The sequence below is a fragment of the Lampris incognitus genome, chromosome 3, assembly GCF_029633865.1.
Source record: "Lampris incognitus isolate fLamInc1 chromosome 3, fLamInc1.hap2, whole genome shotgun sequence".
Taxonomy (NCBI): Eukaryota; Metazoa; Chordata; class Actinopteri; order Lampriformes; family Lampridae; genus Lampris; species Lampris incognitus.
The window spans coordinates 30,398,232-30,424,922 of NC_079213.1; the positions used below are offsets into that span (position 1 = coordinate 30,398,232).

The window sequence follows — 26,691 nt, forward strand, 5'->3', positions numbered from 1 at the left end:
CAGCATATTTTGTTTTCATATAACCTCCTAGCTCCAGATACACCTCCAGCTTTGCTGAAAATTAAAACGGGAAACAGAACTTGGCATTATCATGCCTGATAATCGGGGGCCTAAAGCGCTGGGAGAAATAAAATCTTGTTCACCTCGTGCAAAATTTCAACTCATACAACGCATAATAGTTCACAGGGCACACTATAGTAAATCTAAACTTGCCAGGATATACTGGAATATGGCTGACACCTGTGACAAATATTCTCAGGCCCCTTGTAATCTCACTCATGGGAGTTATGGGTATTGTAGTGCACAGGCGGTGCTGGTCCCTATAAAGCCATAGATGAGGCGATGGCCTTCATCAAAAAGAGCTCCTTAACTCATCATCTGCATGCAACTGCCAGGCGTCAGTGTTACAACAGTGTGCATTTGGGACTATACACATAGTATGTTGTCTTTTTCCACATGTTTGAATAAATACAGCAAAGAATACAAACTGCTGACACACAAGGTTCTGGGCTCACTGGAGAAAAAAAATGGAAAGAATATCAAAGCATAGAAGAAACTCCCTTGTTTTTGGTTAAATAAATTACAATAAAGAAATGTTTATTGTTATTTGTCCTTGGATAGTCAGGCATGTAATTTTAGCATTTTTTTCCTTTGGACAGTATAGGACAGATAGGACAGTAAAGACAGATGAGAGTAGAGAAAGAAATGACACAAAGGCTCCGAGCTTGATTCAACCTGTGACGTTCTGATCAGGCCTAATTCTACACGATAGGCATTTTACTGGTCGATCCACCAGGTTGGCCCAAGGGTTAGGTATATCTTCATATACCATATAATTAAGAGAGTGCATACATAATTTCCTGCCTCACACACACTCTCATATAAACATACCAGTGTGTTTACGGCTTCACATCTTAGCTTTGAGGACAGTAACAGGACTGGGGTACAGGTGCTGACGCAGAAACGCCAAAATCTTCCCCCACGAGTCTTCCTGTGCATCTGCATGGGGTTTTGTCTGTCCTCCCCACAGCATAACCACTGCAACACACACACACACAACTTGATAGATGACCTACAACATATGTTTGCCATTTGTTTACCATAGATCATGACAGCAATTTAAGTTTTACTTATAAACTGATCAAAGTTGTCAGGAGATAAGTGTGAGCAGTGTTGAATATGCAGTTATGTACCTTTCTCTCGAGTGCCATGCACAATAAAATTGCTGGCCCTGAAGTGGGGTGTGTATGGGGGTTCAATGAGATGCCCAGCATTGGGATAAGTCAGTGTGGTCAAGAGGTGCTCATTACCCGCTTCACGCATCATCTTGGCTATCTGAGGGTTAAAGGTTATTCTCAGGTCAGCCTTCTCAACCATTACAACTCATTAGATGACAGTGATGATGTGTATAGGAATTATTTAGAGAGAGAGAGAGATTCAAGAACTTTGTCATTGTGCAAGATTAATTTATTGTCATTTTCATTATGTACCTGCGCACATAAATAAAAACGAAATGCCGTTTCTCCCAGCCCACAGCAGTGCAACAGAAAAGATAAAAATACACATCCAAAAAATCCCTAAAAACAATACCACTAAAAACATAAAAACAGGGAGAACAAAAAAATAAAGCACAAACAATTAACAACACAGTCCATTCAAGTGCAACACAGTCCATTAAAGTGCCATTTCAGTTTAAATATTGACAACTGGTGTCTGTCAACAAGTGACCAGCACTGATGGGGGGGGGGGGGTTAGAGGGTAGGTGGATGGGCATGACCGTGGGGGGGGGGGCACAGTTTGTTAATAATCCTGATGGCTTGTGGGTAGAAGCTATTTAGCATTCTGCTGGATTTAGTACAGATGCTCTTGTACCTCTTCCCAGATGGCAGGAGGGAAAACAGGTTGTGAGAAGGGTGGTGGGGATCCTTAATGATGCTGGAGGCTCTGCGAACACAACGTTGATGGTAACTCTCCAACAGGAAGGGGGCACAAATGATCTTGCTAGCTAGCTGTCTTCACTATCCTGTTCAGCTGGTGTTCTCCGGTCGCTTTGCAGTTACCGAACCAGGAAGTGAGGCCATAGCTTAGAATGCTTTCAATGGTGCCCCTGTAGAAGGTGGTGAGGGCTGGAATGGGGAGGCTTGCCCTTTTAAGTCTCCGGAGAGGATGGAGCCACTGTTGGGCCTTTTTAACTATGGCCAAGGTGTTAATGGTTGAGGTCAGGTCGTCTGCCAGGTGCACTCCCAGGAACTTGATGTTATTGACCCTCTTCACAGTGGCACCATTGATGGTTAGTGGCGTATGATGGTGCCTGCTGGCCCTCCTGAAGTCAATAACCATCTCTTTTGTTTTGCTTATATTCAGGGAGAGGTGGGATTTGCACCAGGCCATTAGCTGCTCCACCTCCATCCTGTATGCAGATTCATCATTATTGCTGACAAGACCCACTACTGTTGCATCATGTGCAAACTTGATGATGTGGTTGTTGTCAAATTTGGCAAGACAGTCATGGGTTAGCAGGGTAAACAAGAGGGGACTCAGGATGCAGCCCTGGGGTGAACCTGTGCTCACTAAGATGGAATTTGATGTGTGGCTGCCCACCCCGACTGTCTACTGCTTCCGCGTCAGGAAGTCCAGGACCCAGTTACAGGTGCCAGTGTCCACATCCAGCAACCCCAGCGTCTCCACCAGTTGTTGTGGTACGATGGTGTTAAATGCCGAGCTGAAATCAATGAAGAGGATCCTGGCGTAGGTGTTCTTCCCTTCCAAGTGTGACAAAGTGAGGTGCAGTGTTGTAGAGATTGCGTCTTCCATGGATCGGCTGGCTCTATATGCAAACTGTAGGGGATCTAGGTTTGCAGTGAGGCAGGCCTTGATGTGCTGCATGACAAGCTGCTCAGAGCACTTCATAACTATGGGAGTGAGGGCCACAAGGCGGAAGTCATTCAAACTGGCTTGGTTTGACCTTATGGGCAGGGGAATGATGGTGGCAATTTTGAGGCAGTTAGGCACTACTGCTTGACTAAGCGAGGTGTTGAAGATGTCTGCAAAAACATCTTTTAGCTGTTCTGCGCAGTCATTAATAACATGCCCAGGTTTGTTGTCTGGCCCCGCAGCTTTGCATGGGTTGATGCTGGCAAAGGCCTTCTTTACCCCAGCTGCAGACGGCTGGAATACCTGGTCACTTGGTGATGGTGGAAGTTTCTGTACCTGCCTGTTGTTGGTTACCTCAAAACGTGCAAAAAAGTCATTTAGTTTGTCTGGTAGGGAGGGGTCTTTATGCCATGCCTGCGGGGGTGGGGGCTTGTAGTCGATTATTGTTTCAAAACCTTGCCACAAGTGCCGTGTGGCTTTATTATCAGAGAAGTGGCTGTTGAGCTTTTGTCCATACAACCTCTTTGCCTCCTTTATACCCTGGGACAGATTTCTCTTGGCCAGTCTGTATGCTGCAGTGTCTCCAGATCTGAATGCAGCATTTTGGGTTCACAGTAGTGAACGGATCTCCCCATTCAACCAGGGTTTCTGGTTGGCCTGCTTCTTGATAGTTTTGACCACTTTCACATTGTCTATGCATTTGTTAATATAGCCTATTACAGACTCAGTGTATCCCTGCCAGTGTTGTAGTACTTGAGTCCAGGACTCGGACTTGAGTCCAACTTGAGTTCTGATTTTCAGGACTCGTGACGGACTTGAGCACTGATGACTCGGACTTGGACTCAGGCATCGACTGCATTCGGACTCGGAAGTTGGAGATGAGGACTCGGACTTGTTAATTGGTAAAGACTTCTTTTGTTTTTGTTAGTTCTTTTGTAACAGGCCCTAATAATTTGGCAATTTCATGTATTTGTTTGGCTACTGTGTCACAAAGTAAATAAACTCCCTTTGAAACGGTGACAGCTGTGTCATTTTTGTTTAACGTAGACCTTTTTTATTTGTATGTCAGCTTTTTTACGGTGCCAGAGTGGAGCACTGGATCCCATCTTGGAACTCGACTCAAGACTCAACCTTGATGACTCGGACTCAGGTAATGGGGACTTGACTCGGACTCGACTTGAACACTAGGGACTCGAGACTCGACTCGGAGTTAAGTGACTCGACGACAACACTGATTCCTGCAAGTCAATGACATTTTTGTACGTTGCTGCCACTTTAAAAAATTCCCATTGTGTATTTCAAAGCAGTCCTGCAGTTATGTGATTGCCTCCTGTGGCCACATTCGGACTTCTTTGAGTATCGTTTTCTCTCGTTTCGCCCAAGGTCTGTATGCCGGAGTCAGCATAACAGTTAGGTGATCAGAGTTTCCAATGTGGAGGAGCAGGGCTGCTTTATAGGAGTTTTTAATATTTGTGAAAACTAGGTCTAATGTGTTATCGCCTATTCTGTCCTCGCAATTGCGTCTGAGCAAGGCTAGACAGATAGCCAACAAAAAGATTGCTCAATAAACCCGTCTTCAACAGAGTGTGGCTTTACTGGTTTCAACATCGTAAAACTGAAAATACAAACAAAGGGGTACAGATTACTAAACACATACAGCTTACATGAAATTGCTTTTTAGCATGAAATATAAAATGCCACAACTAACAATAACATTCATTTCTTCAGAGTTATCCAGATATAGACAGCCAAACAATAAACTAGCATAAGAACTTAGCAAACACGAGAACGTATGTCAATTAGTCAGATGCTAACTAGGGAGCTGTCAGTTTGAATGAGCTTCTGAGTTAGCTAAAATAGGTTAGCTAGCAACATCAAGACAACAACAAACGTCTTCTAGTAATATGTAGCTTAACTTACAAAATTAAGTTTCAGATCTAACTTGTAAGTGCTGTTACCCAGACATATATACTCCAAGGTTCAAACGAAGAAAAACAGACCGCATATCACAGACACTGCTTGTTGCTTCATAACGAGCCAAACGGAAGATAAAACGAACTCTTAGCTGGTGAAAATACCAGTACCTAAAACAACCAATAGAGGACAGCACTGTAACACCTAACGTCATAAAAAAAGCATGGGCAGTTCTGTCGTCTTCAGAGAGCAGGAAGGAATCTTGTTGTAAGTTGAGTTTTATGTGTGCATCTCTCACCTGGAAGACTCCAGTTAACATACAAAAGAGCATGTATTCAGTACAGTAATGTAACGCCTAGCTGGGGTCAGAACATCACCCCTTGTTGCAAAATTCACATGCTGGTAAAACTTCGGTAAAACAGACTTGAGACTTGCCTGGTTAAAATCTCGTGCAGCAATGGAGAATGCATCGGGGTGAGCCATCTGTTGTTTGCTGATGGTGTTTGTAGCAGAGTTCATTCATAGCCTCCTTCGCATCAGCACTCGGTGGTACAAATAGACTGCCACAATGACAATCGCCGTCAGCTCCCGCGGCAAGTAAAAGGGTCAGCACTTCACCGTCATGAACTCTAGTATGTGCGGTGAACACTAGTATGTGCGGTGAACAGAGTGTAGAGATTACCTCGGCATCTTGGCATCATGATTTGTTGAAGTGAACGGCCAGGCCGTCTCTCCGGAGCTTTCCAGATCGCGAAGCTATCCCGAAACTACCCCACTGATGTCAGGACAGCGGAGTCGCTGCCCGTCTTTCGGCGCAGGTTGAAAACTCACCTCTTCAAGAACAACTACCCTGTTACTTGTTCTTAGCACTTATTGTATTCACTCATTCAAAAAAAAAACTCTTTCTTGAACTTTTACTTTAGCACTGGTTTTGCTCTTAGATGCTTGTTTAGATGCACTTATGACCTCTGATGACTAGTAGTTCTCCTGATTTCCTACGTTAAATGCACTTAATAAGTCGCTTTGGATAAAAGCGTCGGCTAAATGACTGTAATGTAATGTCCGCTCTGTCGCGTGTAAGCCCATCCAGCTGAATCGAGGTGTCCCTGATGTTTTCATTTAGCCACGTGTCTGTAAACACAGAGACACAGCAGTTCCTCAAGCTGCGCTGGGAAGCTCTCAAAAGTCTGATATAGTCCATTTTGCTGTCCAGAGAATGAACATTAGCCAGCACGATCGTCGGAACTGTCGGTCTGTATGTGTTAGCAGTTAGCCTAGCTTGCACGCATCCGCGCTTGCACCGCTTCAGCATCCTGTCACACCGGTTTCGGTGTTTCCTCTTGGGCATAACTCTGGGCAAGGCCGTGGTCTTTGGGCCCACTGGATGTAACAGACCAAGCTCACTCAAGTTGATTTAACGTGAGCTCTCCCAGCCAGTGTTTCTCATCGCTAATGTCCAAAAGAAACTGACGATCATAGACATGTTTCCCTCGCACTCCACACAATGACACAAACTTCGACGTGGACACCGTATAGTCGGTGCTAGGTGAGGCGCCGCAAAGGTCAGTCATGTCGCCATATTGGGAGTGACCCTGAAATTGCAGTTGTCAACCTCAAAATGGTGCATACATAAGAGATAAGAAAATATAAAATATCAGCAATAAAAAGTACGGAGTCTAAACAATATAAGTGCAAAATATAAGCAATATAAAGTATAAATACAATAGAATACAACTTACGAGGTGCAAAAACATCAAAAGCAAAAATCCAGTAAAGGTGCGGTAGACAGATATGAAGATGCTTAAAGTGAAATGTGAGTAAATATATGCAAATATCGCGTGTGCCCAATGGTGGCAGCACATCAGTCTCATCGGACTGAGAAGATGTCTGAGTTCATTAGTGCCACAGCTTTGGAAATAAGCTGTTTTTTAGTCTCTTTGTGCATGTGCGGATTGCCTACCTGGTGAGAGGAGTTGAAACCGATGGTGTCCAGGGTGTGTAATATATTTTATGATGTTCTTAGCCCTCCTCACACAGCGACAGCTGTGAAGATGTTCTAGTGAAGGCAGCTCAATGCCAACATTGTCCTGTGCTGTTTCCACAACATGCTGTAGAGCTTTTTTGTCAGCTTTGATGCAGCTGCTGTACCAGGCTGTCATGCAGTTTGTTAGGATGCTCTCAATGGAGCATCTATAAAAGTTGACATGCAGCTTTTGGGGGAGGTTGGCCTCCTCAAAAGAGAGAGAGAGAGAGTGAGAGAACTCACGTCCTCAGCAGATTCCACTGTGGCCAAGTTCTGATCATCATCACCGTTGACCAACAACAGTGGACACTTTAGCCTCCTCACCTACACAATGGTCAGACATCAGCAACACAACCTCAATGTGCATTTGTATGTTTTTTCAAGTTGATATCAGGAATGTGTCCACTTACATCTATTTTCTCTTCTGGGTCACTAGGGATGGGCAGAATTGTGTCCCGCCATATAATACAGTTTTGATCATCCAACCTTTTTTTGTCTGCCTCCCTGAAAAAAAAACAGCTGGTTAATCTCATTAAACCTAGTGTGAATTACTTTGGATTATATGCATAACATCACATTTAAACTTACTTGTTCATGTTTGCATAGATCTCTAAGAGGGGTTTGTTGAGTGGATAAACATGGGTGCCACTGATACAGACACAGCAACGAGGCTAAAGTACAACACAATCATTACACATTCAACCCAAACAGATTGTTATCTTCCCCATATCTCAAAAATAATTCACTTACACTGACAAGTTTGGAGGAGGCTGCAATAGTGAGGGACACTGATGTGCCAAAGGAAAGACCAAACATCCCAACTCTGTCTTTCATCACCTGAGGGTGCTCCTGGACAATACTAAATGCTTTCTGAGGAAAATAAGATAAGGGGAACAAAAGGGAATGGCGTCATAATTTGTGTAGGAATGGTTATTCCCCTCCAATGGGACTAGGTTATTATACTTGGACTCTGTACCTGCACAGCATTTCAGAACCATAAAATAATAAAAACACCACCCACACACACACACACACACACACACACACACACACACACACACACACACACACAGATAGGGTGAAAAGTAAAAAAATAATGCTACTCACCTCAAAATAGTTGAAATCAACTTCTTGTTGCTCAGTCGAGAGGTACTCCAGTGCCATGGACACAAAACCATGAGATGCCAGCAAGGAAGAGCGATACTCTGCCAGTCCTCCACCCCCTCCCCACAAATCCAGCATGCCAGGGAAAGGTCCTAGACCTGACACAGGAGCAGACATGTTACATTAGTTTGACTTCGAGTCAGCTCTACACTTGACAAGAATTGGGCCGATTCTCGCATTGGGCTATCCTCACTGACTGAAGCCACGGGGCTGATAATCAGGGGCAGATTACATACAGATCAACCGTCCAGAGGCAGGACTAAAAATGATCTGGGAGAGACTTGAACAATGTTATGGCTCAGCAGAAGTAATTGAAGATGCTCTTTTCAAACGAATTGACAGCTTCCCAAAGATCACAAACAGAGACTATGTGAAGCTCAGAAAATTCAGTGACATATTCATGGAGCTCCAGAGCGCCAAGGAAGAAGGAGACCTTCCTGGTCTCTCTTTCCTGGACACTGCAAGGGGGGTAAACCCAATCGTGCAAAAACTGCCCTTTTACCTGCAAGAAAAGTGGGTTTCTGTCAGTTCAAACTACAAACGTGACCACTGCGTGCGTCCCTTTTCCCCCTTTTTGCATTTTTGTGGACTTTATTAGCCAAGAAGCTAAGATTAAAAATGACACAAGCTTTAACTTTGCCTCTCACTCTGACACTGTCCCCAGACCTGAGAAATCCTCCTGGAAATTAAGCAGACAGAGAGAGGTGTCGGTACATAAAAAAACAGAGGTACTTCCGAACCCCAGCTATGAGTCATATGGGAATCCAAAAAAGACAGATGACTGTAATAAACTGTGCCCAATACACAAAAAACCCCATGCCCTCCTGAAATGCCAGGCTTTTTGTGAGAAACCCATCGAAGAACGCAGAACATGTTGCTTTAGATGCTGCGCCTCTTCAACACATTTTGCTAAACATTGTAAGACCAAGGTGCAATGCTCTGAATGCGGCAAAGAGAATCACAACACAGCTCTCCACCCAGGCCAAGCTCCCTGGAACAAAGAAACTGAACCTGATGCAGTGCATGGCAGGGAGCAGGATGACACACTGCCATGTGAAATCACTTCCAAATGCACTCAGGTTTGTGGTGAGAATCTTACTGACAGGTCATGCTCTAAAATCTGCCCTGTATAGGTGTATCCAGCAGGACATCCAGAGCGGGCGGTCAGGCTGTATGCAATTCATGATTAACAGAGTAACCGGTCTCTAGTCCGCTCAGAGTTTTTCGAAATGTTCAGTAGGAGAGCCACAGGTTATGTAGTAGAGTCTCTAGATGGGGCAGTCCACATCCCCCTGCCTAGTCATATTGAGTGTAATGACATCCCCAACAACAGGGAGGAGATACCAACGCCCAGCGCAGCACTCCATCACCCTCATTTAAAGACTTGTCACACACCTCATCCCAGAACTTGACCCAAACACCCACATACTGATGCTTCTTGGACGGGACATCGTCAGGGTTCACAAAGTCCATAAACAGATAAGTGGCCCCAACGACGCACCCTTTGCACAAAAATTAGATCTGGGATGGGTCATAGTGGGAAATGTATGTCTGGGCGGTGTTCACAAAACAATTACAGTGAATGCCTTCTACACAAACACAACAGAGAGAGGAAGGCCAACACTTTTCCAGCTGTGCCCTAATCTGTTCAACATAAAAGAGAAACCCTGTGGGGTCCAAATCCCCTACCACAACACACTACAACCTAGTGACATGTCTAGTTGTGAAACAGATCACCTTGGATGTCGTGTGTTTGAGCGCGCTAAAAATGACAATCAGATCTCCCCCTCCATTCAAGATAATGCCTTCATGAAAATAATAGAAGAGGGAATGAAAAAAGATGGAAACTACAGTTGGACAGCTCCACTGCCATTCAAGTCACCACGTCAAAGGCTCCCCAACAACAGGCCGCAGGCCATAAATCGGCTCACGTCTCTGATCCGCAGCTTTGACAGAAAACCAGAAATGAGAGACAATTTCATAGCTTTCATGGAAAAGATTTTCCAGAATGGTCAAGCTGAGATTGCCCCTCCTCTAAAGGAAAATGAGGAGAGATGGTATTTGCCTCTGTTCAGGGTTTACCACCCCAAGAAGCCGAAACAGATCAGGGTGATGTCTGATAGCAGTGCACGGTACAATGGACTGTCACTTAACGATGTCTTACTAACAGGTCCTGACTGCAACAACCCACTTCTCGGTGTCCTGATACGCTTCAGGAAAGAAGCTGTAGCCTTTACTGCAGACATCGAGCTGATGTTTTACTGTTTCTACGTGCGGTAAGAGGACAGGAACTTTCTCCACTTTCTATGGTTCCGTGACAACAACCTCTGCAATGAGATCACAGAGTACCGGATAAGGGTCCACGTCTTTGGAAATAGCCCCTCTCCTGCAGTAGCGATATTTGGCCTACATCAGTCTGTCCAGTGTAGCGAGACAGACGTGGATCCTGATGTCAAGCAGTTTGTGACACGTGACTTCTATGTAGATGACGGACTTAAATCCCTTCCTACTGTTGAAATGGCCGTGACCCTACTGCAGAGGACTCGTGATGTCCTTGCCAAATCGAACCTGAGGTTACACAAAATCGCAGCCAGCAGAAAAGAGATCCTGGAAGCTTTCCCATCCCAAGATCATGCAAAAGATCTCAAAGATTTAGATCTTGAAGCAGACACATTGTCCATTCACGACGGAAATAAATCGGAAAATACAAGATTCAACAAGCCAGATAGAAGGAGCAGCGAAGAGAGTAGGAGAGATGGAGGATTGAGTGGCCAGTATGGAGAGATGGGACACTGCAGTCCAGGATGCCCTTACCTATGTGTTAAAAAAAACAACGGGCACAAGATGAAAATGTCTGACTTGGAAGGAAGCGAAAGGCGCAATAATATCAGGATCTATGGTGTCCCGGAGGACACCGAAGGCACCTCCGCAGTGGCATTCATTGAAAACCTGATAAAGTCGGAAGTGGGAGACGAGCTTGGCTGGGACCGGAGCCACTACTTGGGTACAGAACGTGCCCACCACGCTCTTGAGGCAAAACCACCCGCAAGCGCACCACCACGCTCCATGATGGTCCGTTTCCTCAAGTTTTCAGTCAAAGAGAAGCTTCTGTACACTGCATGGAAGAAGGAACTAAGAGTCCAAAACAAACGGGTGTATTTTGACCAGGACTATGCAACGGACGTGCAGAACAAGCGGAAGGAATATATACTGGTGAAGAAGGCACTGAAGGAGAACGGAATACGCTCCCAGACTCCATTAACCAGAATGCGTGTTTTCTTTGAAACAGGCACCGTCCTGTATAACAGCGCAAAGCAAGCAGTGAAAGTAACTCCAGGGACCAAGGATAAAGAAATAGAGGAAACGCTGGCCCGACTTCTACCGTGCGTGATGACCAAGACCCAGCGCGGCGGAGATGTGAACCGGTTCCAGCAGCAGATCCGGGAGAGGCTGAAGGAGTACCGCTGGATGGAGCTGAGGTACAAGTGAGCGATTGATTCTTAATTCCCCATTAACGGATTTCAACGAGGGTGAGACCCCCCAACTCTTTCCCATTTTTTCAATGTACTTTTTAATCTGGATCCAAGGAAGCACCTTCTACCGTGTTGGGAATACACTAATAACACTAAAACCATGTCCAACCCTGTTCCTTTTTTTTTTTAAATTCCTTTAAATTTAATGAAAGGCTGATACCTTCTGTGATTACAGGCAGCGCCACACAAGACTTTTTTTTGCTACCGAGGGGCCCCACCTTGTGGCCATCCCCCCTCACTGCTAAAGCTGACGTGGCAGCTTTGCAGTTGGAAGCCCAGTTCTATGTTTTGTATTATGGTTCTTGGAGTGTTCTTGTTTTACTCTACCTTGTTTATTTGTTGAGGTCTGGGATGTCACAAGTGAAAATGTTTGAAAATAAAATGAATGTCTTACCAACATTATAACATAATCTCATTAAGTGTAAATGGGTTAAATAATCCAATCAAAAGAAGTAAAATGATAACCAAAATAAAAAAAGAGAAGATAAATACAGTATTTTGGCAGGAAACCCATCTCTCTGGTACTGAACACGAAAAAAAAGGCTTTAGGAACACTAACTTATCATCATATAAAAATTGTAAAAAAAAAAAAAGTTGCCATACTGATTACAAATTCATTTCGGTTTGAATTCATATAAGTGATTAAGAGGGCAGCTTTGTTCTGATAAAGGGGAAAATAGATCAAAAAGAGGTGAAACCATTTAATGTGTATGCCCCTCCTGGGAGAGATGTGTCCTTTTATAAAAAAAGTGTTTGACTTGATTGTACCAGAAACATATGGGACCCTTATTTGTGCAGGAGACTTTAATATGCTTCTTAACCCTTTACTAGTTACAACCAATAGGAAAAGGAGAACGAATCATACTGAAAAATGTATCAACAAGATACTTAAAGACCTGGGACTGGTCGATGTATGGCGGTCCATGCATAGATCAGACCCAGGATACACTTTTTTTCTTTCATCAATATATTTATTAAAATTTCTACAACTCAAAAACAGTACAGCAAATATATGTATACATATATATAAACATACCCATATTCTTCATACATGAAAATTACGTCTGCATACAAATGTATGCATCTCTATATATGCATCTCTATATATATTGTAACGACCACAGAGGAGCTATGGGTCGGACCTTTTAGTCGAGTGGTTAACGTAGTCGCGCGGGAAGAGATCTGGGAAGAGATCATCCATACTGTAGTTCGACAAGTGGGAGACGATGCCCCCATTTATGAGCTGACACCTGACCATGGGAAAGGAAAGTCAAGGATTCTGCATCGAAACCTCCTTTTGCCATGCGATCACCTGCCGCTGGAAGCTGAAGTGCGCCCACATGTGAAACCAAAAAGGAAAAATGCAGTGGCTGATAAAGTTAGAGAGGACTCGGAGAAAGAGGATGATTACTATTTCATGCGACCTCAGATCGCAGCTCGACCAAGAGAAACAGTGAGAGAGACTCCTGTCATGGCTGACGATGTGACAGAGCCAGACCCAACGGAACCTGCAACAGAACGACCTCAGATGGAGAACAGTGATAATGACTTACCGGAAATCCAGGATGTCCAGGACAACGACTCACCTGATACTGAGGATGAGGCATCGTTGCCCTCAGTGGAACAGGAAAGAGAGAGGGAGACAAGGACTCAGCGGCCTCAGAGACAGCGCAGGCCACTAAAGACTCTCAGATAGGACAAAATAAGAACTCCATCCTGCTATAATCTTGCTGCACTGCCCTGTTATGTAAGGCCTCAAGCATGGACACAACCGGTGAAGCCATACTACAACGAGCCCCTTTATGTGTATGGGATGTAGACAGGAAAAGTTATTTCCGCTTTGGACTGTTTAAATTGCCTTACACTCATGGACTTTAAAGGAAGCCAAGTGTTACTGATCATTCACGCATGAACACCTCATACACATACACTCATGGACTTTTAAGAAAGCTGAATGCTACTTATGTCACACAAACATTGCACAATTGAGGACTTTAATACAAAGTTGACTGTGGTTGATTCAAATAGCATACTGTGAACAGTTCTGACATTTCTTCAGACACTGGACACATGTGTTCTGCGAACTCTGACAACACTACCAAAATAGTTCCAGGCTGTAACTGAAAAAGGACTGAAACAAAATTCAATGTATCAAGAGTTCCAGAATGTAATGGCTTGAGGGTAACTGATTGCAACTAAGCACTTAAGGGTAAAGATAATGATGTTGCGGACAATATCTATAATGTTGTGTGGGAGTGTGTAATCGGGTGAAATATGTTCACATTGAAATCGATTACTTAGGACTGAATCAGTTTTCAATTGCTCATGTCTGGGGAGATGTGACTAGTAGGTGCGCTGGGGGCTCTCGTCATTAATACAGTTGATGAAGAGCCAGCAGCTGTCCTGTATTCATTTCCTTCTCTGTTCCAGGGGTATTACAATACCACGTTGACTCAGAATCAGAAATACTTTATATCACTCCCTCCAGGTAATATATGACACCGTGGTTTTGTTACTGATGGATTTCCATTCCATCCATTATCCAAACCACTTATCCTGCTCTCAGGGTGGCCAGGATGCTGGAGCCTATCCCGGCAGTTATTGGGCGGTAGGTGGGGAGACACCCTGGACAGGCCACCAGGCCATCACAGGGCCCACACACACACTTGTTAGCTGATAGCTACTTGGCTAATGGTGGCAGGTGTTTTGCTGGCATGTACTGCAGTGTATCGGTTTTCGGTCTTCGAGTAATGTCGTGAGCGCTCTGTGTGCAGTCTGTTCATATCAATTTCTGGGAATATTTCGATTTATGAGCTACCTCTTGTTACAGGTTATATGTTTTGTTGGTAAGGCTATTTGGTAATAGTTACCTTAGAGGTAATTTTGTGAGTTGTCTCTTTTGGTTAGCCTAATTTTTTGAGAGAATTTGATAATGATAACCATGACAACGTTCAATGTAGAAGAGTTTTGTGGGAGTGATTTTGGGCGCAAGGAGTTGCGTACGCTTAAAAAGGAAGATTTGACAGTCCGACATGAACACCTGATGGCGAAATGGTCCCAAAATAAATTTTGAGGGACACAGGTGCCACACAGTCCTTAACGGTTCAGAGTGTCATAGACCTACCGCCCGCAACCTATTTAAAAGCTTCTACCCCAGTGAAGGGGGTAGGAGGTGGTTTTGTTAGTGCCCCTCTATATGAAGTATTTCTGGCATCTAACATTGTAAATGGACCGGTAGTGGTGGGTATTGTTCCTTCCTTGCCGACTGAAGGAGTCGCCTTTGTGTTGGGCAATGCTTTGGCTGGTACTCCGGTTTGTGTGACACCTGTTGTGAATGAGACACCTTGTGAGGTCCCTAAGACCATGGCTTGGTAGAAAGAACATCTGGAGCAACACGTGCTCAGGCTCTGGCTGCTGAAAAGGGAAATTTCAGTGAGCAGGATGAACTATCTGGTGGTTTGGCTGATACTTTTTTTTTTGCTAGACTAGCTGAGGTGCCCCCCTGCTCCCAGTTTTCTCGGGAAGCCCTTATATCAGAGCAAGGAAAAGATCCTTCTGTAGCTCCATTAAGACAGATGGCTGATAATGCTGAGGACATGAAGGCTGTGGCTGACGGTTTCTTTCTCCAAGACGGGGTGTTGTTGAGGAAATGGCGGCCCCATGATCGTCCTGCGGATAAACCGTGGACCGTTGAATCAAATTGTGTTGCCTGAGAGTTTCAGGAAGGAAGTCCTGCGTTTAGCCCATGAAGTATCATTGGCAGGTCATTTATGCATCCGTAAAACGCAAGAGAAAATCAGTAGACATTTCTACCGGCCTAAAATGCATAAAGACGTGGTTTCATACTGTCGTAGCTGTCATGCTTGTCACAGGTTGTGGGCAAGCCCAACCAGACAATTCCAGTTGCTCCTTTCTGCCCTCCACCTGTTATGGAGGAACCATTCTCAAGAGTACTTATTGAGTGTGTTGGCCCTTTGCCAAAAACCAAGAAAGGGAATGAGTATCTCTTGACTATTATTGATGTGGCCACCAGATTTCCAGAGGCGGTGCCATTGAAATCAATTAAGACCAAGGTCATAGTGGAGGCTCTGCTCCATTTCTTTTCTCAGGTAGGTTTACCACTAGAAGTCCAACTTCACTTCTGGTGTATTCCAGGAAGTGATGCACAAGCTGGGAGTTAAACAAATTATGTCATCTGCCTATCATCCTCAGTCCCAAGGTGCAATCGAGAGGTACCACCAGACTTTAAAGTCTATGATTAAGACCTATTGTGTTGGTTGCTCAAATGACTGGGATGTAGCCATGTCATTTTTATTGTTTGCTGTCAGAGACTCGGTGAATGAGGCTACAGGTTTTAGCCCTTTTGAGCTGGTTTATGGACATCAAGTGAGAGGGCCACTGAAGATGGTTGCAGTCAGCTTTGCAGAAAGATGCTCCTGGTGGGGTTTTGCAGTATGTAGCATCCTTCAAGAACCGGCTGCATGCAGCTTGTGACTTGGCCAGGAGTAACTTGGAAGCAGCCAAGGGAAAGTTGAAGGCTCACTATGACAAAAAGGCAGTGAAGCGTACCTTCAAAGCAGGAGACCACGTTCTAGTGTTGTTGCCCATGGGTGGAGGTAAGCTGGGGGTGAAATTATATGGTCCATATAAGGTTATCAAGAAGGTGGGTGATTGCAATTATGTTGTTGAGACACCCGACCAGAGACAGAAATCACGACTATGTTACATCAATCTCCTGAAACCTTATTATACTTGTGACACTCCATCCGCTGTGTGTATCACATCTCAGGTTACTGTGGAAGAGGAGGAGAGTGAGGATGATGGGGTTGGGTCAGTTGAACCAGTTACAGCTAGGCTTAAGAATTCCAGTGCCCTGGCCAACCTCAGAGAGTCACCGAGTCATCTCACCACAGAGCAGAAAGAGCATGTATTCCATCTAGTGGATCACTATAGTCCTCTGTTTAGAGATACCCCATGGCTTAACAAATTTAATAACTCATGATGTAGACACTGGTGAGGCAACCCCCATTAAACAACATCCATACTGGATTAACCCACAAAAATGGGCTCAGGTGAAACCAGAGTTGCTCTACATGGAAGAAATTGGAGTGATTGAGCAAGGCTCAAGTGAATGGAGTTCTCCCTTAGTCCCTGTTCTCAAGCCCGACTTAACTGTGTGTCCTTGCATTGATTACCGAAAGGTAAATAATGTAACTAAAACAGATGCATATCCTATACCCAGGCTGGAGGACTGTATTGATAAGATCGGCAATGCACATTATGTGTCGAAATGTGACTTGTTAAAGGGCTACTGACAAGTCCCGTTGACGGTAAGGGCAAAAGATGTGTGTGCATTTGTGCCGCAGGAGAGTTTGTATTGCTGTCGGGTTCTCCCGTTTGGCATGAAAAACGCACCGGCAACCTTTCAGAGGTTAATTAATTTGGTAACCTTCAGACTGCAGAACACTGTCACATATCTGGATGATGTGGTTTGCTATAGCACTTCGTGTTCTGATCACATCGACCACTGGAGATAGCTGTTTGAGCGTCTTAAACAAGCGGGGTTGCTAATCAACTTGTCCAAATGTGAGATTGGAAAGGGGTAAGTCACATATTTGGGGTACCAGGAGGGTCAAGGTTCAGTGAGACCAAGGACTGCCAAGGTGCAAACCATTTTAGACCTGCCTGTTCTGAAAACAAAACACCAGCTAATGCGCCTTTTGGGCATGTGTGGTTTTATGGGCGATTTGTTCCCAACTTCGCAGCTGTGACAACACCACTCACAAACCTGTTGAAGAAGGGAGTTAAGTTTAGCTGGTCAGCAGATTGTCAGACAGCGCTGGAAATGGTTAAAGCTATTCTAGCTAGTGAACCGGTGCTGGTTGCTCCAGACTTCTCTGTCCCATTCAAGCTTGCAGTGGACGCGTTTGATGTTGGCGTGGGGGCGGTGCTGCTACAGACTGATGGGTCGGGAATAGACAGGCCTGTTGTATATTTCTCTGAGAAATATACAAATATAAATATAAATATACTATAATAGAAAAAGCACTGCTTCATCTGTTGTCTTATGGAAACCTTCTCTGACACACACACACACACACACACACATACATACCCATGGACAATTTAGTACGGCCGATTCACCTGACCTGCATGTCTTTAGACTGTGGGAGGAAACCCTCGCAGACACGGGGAGAACATTAAATTTCAGGCCGTCCGCATCTTCCCAATGCTTGCTTGCACAGTCATTACTGAGCTTGCCTAATTTCGTATATGTGCCCCTGACCAAGGCAATAGGAAGAAATGACGAGTTGGTACCTGGGTGCGGCACGGCGGCTGCCCACTGCTCCTATACAATAGAAAGGGTTAAAATGCAGAGTACATTTCATTTGTATGCATGTACAAAATGCCTAATAAAGAGTATTCTGTTCTATTTATGAATGAAATAATGATATTTTGCATATGTACATGTTGCATTGGGATGTGAGTTGCATTCAGATTTGAGCATCAGTGTAAGGGCTAGTATGGCATAAGGTTTCTTGTTTGGGTCTTACATTTTTCTGTAATATATATGTCTTGAATCTGTACTTTAGCTATAAGTTCACGTTAATCTATGTTCTTTATACCTGTTACAGGTCCCAGGGGGTTGGGATCCCATGAACAGGTAATGGTTGTGGACAGCCAGTTAGGAACAGGGGAAAAGAGAAATGACAAGGAGGGACAGTGTTTGCTGTGTTCTTCAGTTCTGCTCGTCAGCATCTTTTATTCAAACAACTGAACCATTAAAACAGAATACCAACTACGTTTGACGTAGTAGCTAACCAGCATGCTTAGCTACGATCAGAAAACATCACAGTGAACAGCGAACATTTGCACACTAATATCACACCAAAAACATACTCCCAATGACTGCTACCATGGTGGTTACCTGTGCACCCATTTTAGATATGATCGGGAGCCATCACATTGTAAAACACCGTCATATGACCGATTCTGAATCACTAAACTACACAAAACAGCTTAAAGTGCGGGCGGCCATCTTGCCTCATTGGCCTCCATTACAACTTGCTAACAGTGTTCTAGCGCCATTCATTCGAGCAGCGCCCTGTAACGTTGGTTCATTCGACATATTTAAATCACACGTCCTTCTTTTTTTTTACACCAAAATCAAGGGCTAACATGTTTGATGTATTTGTTAACTGATGGATTTATTCGTCTTCATTGTACTTCATTCAAAATCCCCACCATCAAATCCACCGTCGAACTGTTAAAATACATGACAATGTACAGAATAAGCCCGCCTTCATATCACACACAAACTGTAGAAACCTAACTGAATATGCGTGACGAAACATAAAACACGTAAATAAACATACCTCGCTAGCTGCACACAACCAAGAGGGAATGAGTCCACTTGAACAAACATAAAATCTTCACATGGGCAATGCAATATCACTTTAAACTCAAACTTTTAAGCGGAGTATAAAACCTCCCGCCTCACGTTTCTTCTCGGAGGAAATAGACTCGGTGCATTAATGTCGCGCTGCGGAACTTCCCGGGTGTGTCTGTTTGCATAAGAACTTCCGGTACAACCGGATGCCTATGTCCTACTGAATAATTAGTTAGCTGCTAATTTATCCGCCCAAAATCTTAATCTGTAGAGTGGGGATCTCACAGCGAGACAGTTTGCGGGTTCACGTTACTAAATTAGAGAAGAAGAAGAGCGAAGACTTAGCCGAGTGTTGCCAGCGTCGAGCCCTTATTTTCAAATCACCGCTTTCTGCCATGTTTTCCTGCTAGCTGACGGATGGGATAGGAGCTGAGAAGATAACATCATTCTCCTTGGACACTGAAAACCAGTTGGCCATCATTACCTACTTCTGTTTGTAACCAGGTTAAAATTAATGTTTTTATTTTATTTTGTTTGAGTATGAAATATCACCAAATCCTGTCTGTGTGCTGTTATTTGTGTTTACTACATTTTATTTTATGTCATTATTTACTTTTATGTATGTTTTACAACGACCGTCATATACGTGTACTGTCGCTTTAAGAGAGAGGTCTTGTGGGTACACGGAAGAGGGAACGCGGGAGAGGCCATTTTTGTTTTGTGGGAGGAGTCTCAAGCAGCGATCGAGCCGAGCCACGCGTGTTTCTTACCGTAGGACAGTTTTGCTGGTTGAAGAGAACGTAACCTTGAGTATCCCTGTAAGAAGATACTGCAAGCTGTGGGATAAAATACTTGTTTATCCTTTCTTACATCGGAGGACGGTTTCTCCTTCTAACGCACACGAGTGAAGTCCGGGCAGTGGTTGAACTTCGACCCCCACGTCCGTAAGAAACACCGCTCCCGCTGGAGGACTGGACGTTTGTCGAAGGGTTTGAAACCAAAATAAATGGCAAGGTGGGCCAAATAGAGTCCTGTGTGTCCCCCCTCCTTCCTTGATGATGATGATGATGATGATGAGAGACTGAGGGCCCCCACAACACCTGGGGCCCCACCCAACTAGAACACAACGCAGAGCTAATGATGAGAGTGACGGGCATGCTGCAGGCTGACCAGCAGAGAACAGCATAGGACTGCCCCCGTTACATTGGTGCCGTGACCCTCCTGGATCCTGAGAGTGACATCAGTTGCTCGCCGCGGGAGGCTGCTGTCGTCATCAAGCCCCAGACGTCCTCAGGTATTTCTATAGACTGTACGCTCATGTTACAGTGGACTGGAGTTGAGCTGTGTGGACATTGGACAGTCATAGCTGTGGTTACCATGGACTGGGCTTGTGAACAGGACATTTGTATATACTGAAGGAAGAAAAACACACGGAAAAAAAGGGAAAAAGGTTCATGTTGATGTGATTGAAGGACTCGTGTGAATAATCTATTGATGTAAACTACTGGATATGTGCATATGTGATTAATCTATTGGTGAATTTGTTGATTGTGTGTGATTGTTTCAATCTCTTAGTGATTTCTAGATTCAGTTATTTAAATGAATTGAGCTTTTCACTTTTTTATTTTATTTTTTATTTTATCTGAGTGTTAGAGGTAGGAACATGGCAGAGGGTTGTTCGTACGTAGGTGGGGGTAACATTGCTGATCAGGATCTTTTGGATCGCCAGTGTGCTATGGAGAGGGGTTACCAGTTAGATGTGGGTGGGGGTTTACGGCTAGGTGTAGGTAGGAGTTTCGGGCAGCTCTTAGAGGGCGGGGAACCAGACACCAGAGCACCAGGACCTAGAGACCTGACCACATTCGGCACTCCTCAGTTCACCTCCACACGCTACGTAGAACGGGCCAGGCCAGGTATCAGCGAAGGGGCTGTGCTAGGTAACAGCGAGCAGCCAGTGGGTGAGTTAGCAATGCTCATTACTCAGTTAGCAGAGAAGATAGGAGAGTCAATCACTGCTAAGCTGCAGGAAACACAAATGCTTAGAAACACACACACAGACAGTGCTAGGTCTGCTGAACAGTGTTCGGAGACAGTGCCTAGTGTTAGAGTAGTAATGCAGACAGTTGCTAGGGAGCCTCCTATTTTCAGGGGCGATAGCTCTGATAAGTTTACAGTTCATGAGTGGGAGAGCCTTATGACTTTGTATTTGAGGAAGCGAGCCATTCCAGTTAGTGAGCAGTCACATGAGATTCTAGCTAAGCTTATGGGGAAAGCAGGGGACGTGGTGAGGATAAAGCTGCGCAACACATCTGTCGACCACATAACGAACCCCCACATTATTTTTGATGTACTGAAGCAACACTTTAGTGACTTCACATACTCGAGCATGCCCCTGGCGGACTTTTACAGTACGCTGCCCAAGCCAGGTGAGGACGCTATGGAGTATTGGATTAGGCTTAATAAGACAGTGGAGGTGGCTGACGAATGCTTGAATTGGCAGGGCCGTAGTATTGAAGAGCCAAGCCACGAGGTAAGCATGATGTTTATCAAACACTGTCCAGATCAGTCTCTTGCCAATGTTTTTAAGTTCAAGTCCGCAGGGAAATGGTCTGCTAGCGAGATCCAGGAGAGGCTTGATGAGCACATGCTGGAGAGGAAGTCCCGTGTTGCTGCAGGTGGACAACGTGAAGCAGGCGCGGTAGAGCGTAGGTTCCATTCACAGGTTCATGTCCCTGTAGTCGACATGGCTCCCGACTTGAACACGACCGTGTCGGTGGTGCCATCTCCCGTCCCGGCTCATGCGTCATCTCCTATACCATTTTTTGCAAGGTCTCCTACACCGTCTCCCGCACCGTCTCCCGCACCTGTCTCTGGCGGTGATGACTATATGAGGAGTTTGGTGAGCTTGCTAGACCGTTTGGTCACAATGCAGACTCAGGTTCCAGTTAGCGCTGCAGTCCGGACACCGACGCTGACTCAACCGCCAGCTAACGCCGTAGGGCGGGTGCCAGACGCACCACAGAGGTTGTGCAGGATTTGTAAGTCTCCGGATCACTCCACATTTTCCCACTGCAGCCGGGAGAACCGATGTATAAACTGTTTGTCTCCTGGTCATTGGAAGAGGGACTGTCCTCACCCTCAGCCGCCCAACCAGCTCCGTTCTCAGCCTGGTGGAAGAGCTGGTTGTGAGTCTCGTACGTTAAACTACTAAACCCACACCTAGAGAGGGATGGTGTGGGTAATGTAGATGTATCCCTCACTGATGTCTCCGACTTGGCTAAATGGTATGATGACAAGTGTGCCAAAGCACCTCAGGGTTCGCGTATGGTCATTCAGGCGACACAGAGGATTCAGGCTTTCAGTGACTTGTTCTATGCTCCTGTTCTTGTCAACCAGAGTGTGCAGCTTAATGGCATGTTGGATACTGGCTCTATGTCATGCAGTATCAGTGAAAATGCAGTAGAGAAGCTCCGCTCTGGGGGTGTTTTACCTGAGAAGCAGCAGCCTGAAGAGAACATTGTCTTGATTGGCTGTGGTGGTCTGGAGACTAGGCCTGATGGTTTTTATGACCTCAACATGCAGCTTTATGGTGCTTCCTTTGTCATACCCACTCTGGTCGTGCCCGGTCAGCATGATGATCTGATAGTCGGCACAAACGTCATTAAACATGTGGCCCATGTACTCCAGAGTGGTACTGAGTACTGGGACATCGCGTCCGGACAGGAACATCCGTCTTGTCCTGACGTTGAACAGTTCTTGTCCATGTTCACGAATGTAGAGCGCTGGAGGGGTGGTGCAGTTCCTGAGAAGATAGGTACTGTTAAGCTCACCCAGGCCGTGACACTCTTACCGAGGTACGAGCACTTAGTCTGGGGCAGACTTCCTGCTAAGGTGCCTATGTCAGCTGGAAGCACTGTTGTTGTGGAGCCGACAGACTCCAAGGCCATGCCACGCAGTGTACTCGTAGGTCGACTTGTCACACCGCTCTGGGGTGATAGGTGGGTACCCATGACTGTTGTCAATCCATCTGACAAAGCCATCACGCTGAAAAGGAACTGCAAGTTGGCTGATGTGTTTCCATGCTTGGCGATTGAGGACTTTAATGTTTTCCAGGGACTGCAATCAGTTGCAGGGAGGCATGAGTCCAACGCCACAGATAGTGCCTGTCCGCCTGTCCAGCCGGCTAGGAGTTTGTCAGAGCTCGGACTCAGTGACATTGACCTCAGCTCCTGTCAGGTTAGTGAGGCATGCAAGTCCCAGCTCACTCAGCTGCTCACCGAGTACCATGACATCTTCTCCAGGGACTCTCTGGACTGTGGCGAGGTCAAAGGATACACACATCGCATCCATCTGGTGGATGAGCGCCCCTTTCGCTTGCCCTACAGGAGGGTTCCCCCAGCCCACTATCAGAAGTTGAGACAGGTTCTCACTGATATGGAGGAGAAAGGGATTATCCGGAAGTCCTCGAGCGCATACGCTTCACCGCTGGTTATGGTGTGGAAGAAGGATGGCGGGCTTCGGATCTGCACTGATTTCAGATGGCTGAATGCTCGGACCTTGAAAGACGCTCATCCCTTGCCACACCAGTCGGACTGTCTTGCCGCGCTGGGTGGTAACTGCCTCTTTAGTACGATGGACCTCACCTCTGGCTTCTTCAACATCCCAATGCATGAAGATGACAAGAAGTACACTGCTTTCACGACTCCCCTTGGGTTGCATGAATACAATCGCATGCCACAGGGCCTTTGTAATAGCCCTGCAGCCTTCATGAGAATGATGATTGGGAACTTTGGGGATCTGAGCTTCACGAAGCTTTTGTGCTATCTTGATGATCTTCTTGTGTTCGCGCCGTCAGAGGTTGAGGCTCTGTCGAGGCTCCGCACTGTGTTTCAGAGGTTGAGGGAGAACAACTTGAAACTGGCTCCGAAAAAGTGTCATCTGCTGCAGAAGCGGGTGCGGTTTTTGGGCCACGTGGTTGATGGCGGAGGTGTGTCTGTCGATCCCTCCAAAGTAGAGGTCATCTCCAACATGACAGTGCAGGATCTCATGGAAGGTGATGGGTGCACGCCTTCTGTTCGTAGGATCAAATCTTTCCTTGGTATGGTATTTTACTACCAGCATTTCCTCCCGAACTGCTCCTCCGTGGCTAAGCCCCTGTTCGCCCTTACAGCTGGACAAAAGAGGAGGGGGAGGTCAGCTAAGGATAAGAAGCCCCATGGCAGCTTCCGTAAGCTTACCTCCGCAGACTGGACGGTGGAATGTGGGGAAGCATTTGATCTGTTGAAGACAATGTTACTGGAGTGTGTGGTGCTTGCCCATCCAGACTTTGAGGTGCCTTTCATTTTGTCGGTCGATGCGTCTTTGGACGGACTCGGCGCGGTGCTGTCTCAAGTGCCCCGAGGAGAGTCCAAGGCCAGACCTGTTGGTTTTGCAAGCAAGTCCCTCAGTGCCTCACAGCGGAAGTATCCAGCTCATAGACTGGAGTTCATGGCGCTGAAGTGGAGTGTTTGTGAAAAGTTCAGCCACTGGCTGAAGGGTCAAAGCTTCACCGTTTGGACAGATAATAATCCGCTGACTTATCTCCTAACGAAGCCGAAGCTTGACGCGTGTGAGATCCGCTGGGTGTCTAAGTTGGCGTCTTACACTTTCGATCTCAAACACCTGCCAGGGAAGAAAAACGTGGTGGCGGATGCCTTGAGTCGCGACCCTTTTTCCAAGCCCGTCAGTCAGAGGCTACTTAGGGAGCCCTACCTGGCCCTTGTTCAGGAAGCCGACGGGGTTGAGGGGGACTCTGTGCAGGATGTTTTCAGACTCAGTTGCCAGTCCCAAACAGTGAGTAGTGCGCGATCTGGGTTTGCTTGTGATGCAGCTGAGGTCAGGGCTTTTTGTCAAGCCAAATGTGACTGGCCTGATGCATCAGTATTCACAGCACTCAGTTTGGTCCAGCACGTTCAGCATCTGTCGGGTGGTCAGGATACACTGCCAATGTTATCCACCGAGGAGCTCAGGTTGAGTCAGGAGCAGGACCCCTGCATCTCCAAGGTGTTGCCCTTTGTCGCTGTTCGGAAGCGGCCATCGAGACGTGAGAGGCATGGTGCTGACCAGAAGGTCCTCAGGCTGCTGAAACAGTGGGAGAAGTTGGAAGTCAATGATGGTGTCTTGTACAGGGTGACAAAGGACCCAGTGTCCAAGCAGAGGAGGTCTCAGTATGTTTTACCTCTGAGTCTGAAAGACAAGGCACTGTCTGGCATCCACGATCACGCTGGTCATCAGGGCCAGGACCGTACTCTCTCTCTTGCAAGGCAGCGTTTTTATTGGCCTGACATGGAGAGGGATATCAGAGCATATGTCAGATGCTGTCGGAGATGTGTGTTTGGGAAGACCCCAGAGCCAGCTGCTTGCGCGCCCCTGGAGAGCATTAAAACCTCCGCACCGATGCAGCTTGTGTGTATGGATTTCTGGTCCGCTGAGGACAGTAAGCAGCGGTCGGTCGATGTCCTAGTGGTTACTGACCACTTCACTAAGCTTGCTCACGCGTTCCCCTGCGCCAATCAGACAGCGAAGCAGGTCGCCAAGAAACTCTGGGATCATGTATTCTGTGTTTACGGGTTTCCGGAGAGAATACATTCTGACCAGGGCACAAACTTTGAGAGCAACCTGATTGCAGAGCTTCTCAGGTTGGCGGGTGTAGCGAAGTCCCACACGACGGCCTACCATCCTATGGGTAATGGCGGGACAGAGCGGTTTAATCGCACGATGGGGAATATGCTCCGTTCCCTTCCGCTTCAGCAGAAGCAACAGTGGCCTCAGCAGATCCATTCTCTCACGCTCGCGTACAATGCCACTGTTCACGAGACCACGGGTTACGCGCCTTTCTTCCTGATGTATGGGCGTGTCCCAAGACTGCCGGTGGATGTTATGTTCAGGCAGGTTTTGCATGACCCTCACGTTGTTGATTATGACTCTTATGCTCAGTCTCTGCTTTCCTGTCTAAGGAGTGCAATGGGGATCGCTCAGAAGCACTCCACGGCTGAGCAGCAGCATCAGGCGCGACAGTACAACAGACATGCCAAGGGCACTGTCCTGTCTGTCGGGGATCGTGTTTTGGTTGCGAACCAGAGTGAGCGAGGGAAGAGAAAGTTGGCTGACAAATGGGAGAACGGAGTGTACACGGTTGTCGGTGTCAACCCCAATATCCACGTCTACAAGATTCAGGATGCAGAGGGGCACACCAGTGTGGTGCACAGGAACCGTTTGTTGGAGGTCAACTTCTTGCCCCTTCCTGAGTTAGATCAGGGTGAGGAGTCCAGTACAACCAGTCAGTTGTTTGACTGCGCAGAGTCCGATGAGGAGGACAGTGCAGATTGCCTGACGGTCTCAGGGGATGCAGTGGGGCTAGCAGACTCATCACTTGGAGACTCACCTAGATCTGAGTGGGCAGAAGCGGAAGAGTTCATTCCGTCTAGTCTGGTAGTCAGTCCTGTGGGGGCCACTGCTCAGTCTCCACCCAACACACACGCACCACACATAGAGGCATCACACTCACTCGATGTAGGTGTTATATCTCACACTGATTCGCACACAGGGGAACCACCCTCAATCGATACAGATGTTGCAGCTCGCACTGTCTCACGCACACAAGTAGAGAGCGATGGTCGGGTTAGGACACGCACGGGGAGGGTGGTGAGGTCAGTGAACAGGTTAATAGAATCTATGGCTCAGATGCCATTTCTACGGAGTGTGAGGGTTTGAACTTTGATGGAGATTGGAGTCATTCAAACTAGTTTAATGTG

General features: G+C 46.2%; 1 protein-coding gene across 1 annotated transcript in view; it reads right to left on the reverse strand.

Moving 5' to 3' along the window:
- Positions 1-806: 806 nt before the first annotated feature.
- Positions 807-26,691, reverse strand: part of LOC130109259 (bile acid-CoA:amino acid N-acyltransferase-like) — a 42,647-nt gene continuing 16,762 nt past the window's right edge. Inside the window, exons 5-11 of the mRNA XM_056276061.1 lie at positions 7,919-8,073; positions 7,562-7,681; positions 7,400-7,482; positions 7,222-7,315; positions 7,055-7,135; positions 1,194-1,335; positions 807-1,038 (exon numbers count right to left, since the gene is read on the reverse strand). Coding sequence (XP_056132036.1) covers positions 908-1,038; positions 1,194-1,335; positions 7,055-7,135; positions 7,222-7,315; positions 7,400-7,482; positions 7,562-7,681; positions 7,919-8,073 — 806 coding nt within the window. The 3' untranslated portion in view covers positions 807-907. The remainder of the gene's footprint in view (positions 1,039-1,193; positions 1,336-7,054; positions 7,136-7,221; positions 7,316-7,399; positions 7,483-7,561; positions 7,682-7,918; positions 8,074-26,691) is intronic.